The sequence below is a fragment of the Miscanthus floridulus genome, chromosome 7 (assembly GCF_019320115.1).
Source record: "Miscanthus floridulus cultivar M001 chromosome 7, ASM1932011v1, whole genome shotgun sequence".
NCBI classification, from domain to species: domain Eukaryota; kingdom Viridiplantae; phylum Streptophyta; class Magnoliopsida; order Poales; family Poaceae; genus Miscanthus; species Miscanthus floridulus.
The window spans coordinates 26,373,835-26,375,689 of record NC_089586.1 but is presented as its reverse complement, the minus strand read 5'-3'; the positions used below and the strand labels follow the sequence as shown (position 1 = coordinate 26,375,689).

At 49.9% G+C, this 1,855-nt stretch overlaps 1 protein-coding gene across 1 annotated transcript; it reads right to left on the bottom strand.

Moving 5' to 3' along the window:
• Positions 1–320: 320 nt before the first annotated feature.
• On the bottom strand, positions 321–1,064 carry LOC136465252 (uncharacterized). Its single transcript, XM_066464061.1, has one exon. It carries the CDS (start codon positions 1,062–1,064, stop codon positions 321–323), a length of 744 nt encoding a protein of 247 aa, XP_066320158.1.
• Positions 1,065–1,855: the final 791 nt, after the last annotated feature.

Here is a 1,855-nt window from a genome sequence, read left to right as displayed (position 1 = left end):
ACTCCACTGAACTTGATCTACCTGCACTGCGCTCAACCGCCCCCAAAGTATGCACCTCCCACCCCTGATTTTTCTTCTCAATTATGGTTTTCTTTATGTAGTTGATGGAAGTTAGTGATAAAGTAACGTGTTTAGATATGCATTGACTCGGCTATCATTTTGTTCCCTGAATCCTCACCTTACCAAAAGAACAGATCATCCTAGTGTTGCATTTATAATTTTATTGCTTGACAATAAGAGAATGATCATTTCATTTCAGTGACACATATTACACGCTTGAGTGATGCCAAGAATTTTTTTTTTGAGTAATAGAGCTTCTATTAATTCATGGCAAGATTACAATCGGCAGCCGCTAGATCGACTAGCCAGCCCGGTGCATTATCAATCCAGAAGTGACAGCGATCAGTGGCCGAAACCATAGATGCACAAAGGTTTGCCACCGAATTCGCGTCCCTTTGAATCCATCTAATCTTAAACTCACTAAAAACCTTGCCTAGCTCTAAAATGTCAAAACATAAGCCTCCGATGTGTGAAGTAGACGCATGTTGACTTAGCAGCAACTTCGAAAGTTCTTGGCAATCGACTTCCAGCATCACCCGGTCGAGTCCCAATTCCACAGCCAGCTCGAGACCCTCCCTCGCCGCCATGGCCTCCGCTGTAAGCACATCCGGTACATCCTCAAACCATCTTGCTGATCCACCTGCCACTAGACCATCTTGATCCCGGATGACCACTCCTGCCGAGCCAGTATTGGTCACCTGGTCGAAGCCCGCATCCGTATTGATCTTGAACCAGCCCGGCGATGGCTTCTCCCACTTCGTTTTCGGCGCCCTCGGTCTGACCACCGGCGCTCGCTTTAGTGACGCCAGGTCTTCCAGAAGCTTTGATATGAACCGAGCAGTAGCACCTGGTTCCCAGGATTTGCACCCGTGACCACGCGCGTTGCGACCAGTCCAGAGTGCCCAGGCGCCACATATAATTGTTTCAGTGGTCGCGATCCTCCCTGACCGCATGTGGAGAACATCCCGAGCCCAAGTGCAACTCTGTATGCTTGGCACCGACATCCCCGTCTCCTTCTTCACCTCTTTCTAGAATCGCTTCGCGAGCGGGCAGTCGAAGAACACATGAAGCAAGGTCTCATCTCGACTGCCACACACCTCACAGTGGCTTTCTCTTGCCACATGTCGCCTCTTGAGCTCCGACTTTGATGGCAGGGAATTATGGAGCACCCTCCACCAGAAGACACGAACCTTGGGTGGCACATTCAGTTTCCATAGCACCTTCCAAAAGGTCGAGTCACCTGAAGCTGATGCCTGCCTGTTATCATCGGCCATCGCTTTTTCCATCTGGTCCCGCTTGAGCAGCTTGTAAGCAGATTTTACTGAATAAGCCCCATGCTTTTCATGTGCCCAGGCGATCACATCTTCATCTAGACGGTTGCTCGGCTTGATCTTCAGCACCTCAGCCGCCTCCAACGCCAAGAATGAGCTACGTATCAACGCTTCATTCCACACACGTGTCCCGGGTATGAACAGATCCCGTACACGCTCCACGGTGGTCCTAGGCATACGAACCAAAGGTTTGAGAGGTCGCACGCCAGGGATCCAGTTGTCTTCCCAAATACTGATGTCCCCCGGTCCAACTCTCTTGATCAGACCCCGGTCAAGGATGTCTCTGCCATGAAGGATTGCCTTCCACGTAGCCGAGCTTCGTCTTTTCTTGGTAGCTGAAAGGAAATCACAGTTAGGGTAATATTTCCCCTTCAGTACCTTGGCGCATAACGAGTCCGGCCGTGAAAACAATCTCCATCCTTGCTTCCCAAGCATTGCATGATTGAACAAAGCAAAATCACAAA

Bases quoted from the DNA above. Each gene is read 5' to 3' on its own strand.
- LOC136465252 (XM_066464061.1), bottom strand. From the start codon at position 1,064: ATGTCGGTGCCAAGCATACAGAGTTGCACTTGGGCTCGGGATGTTCTC.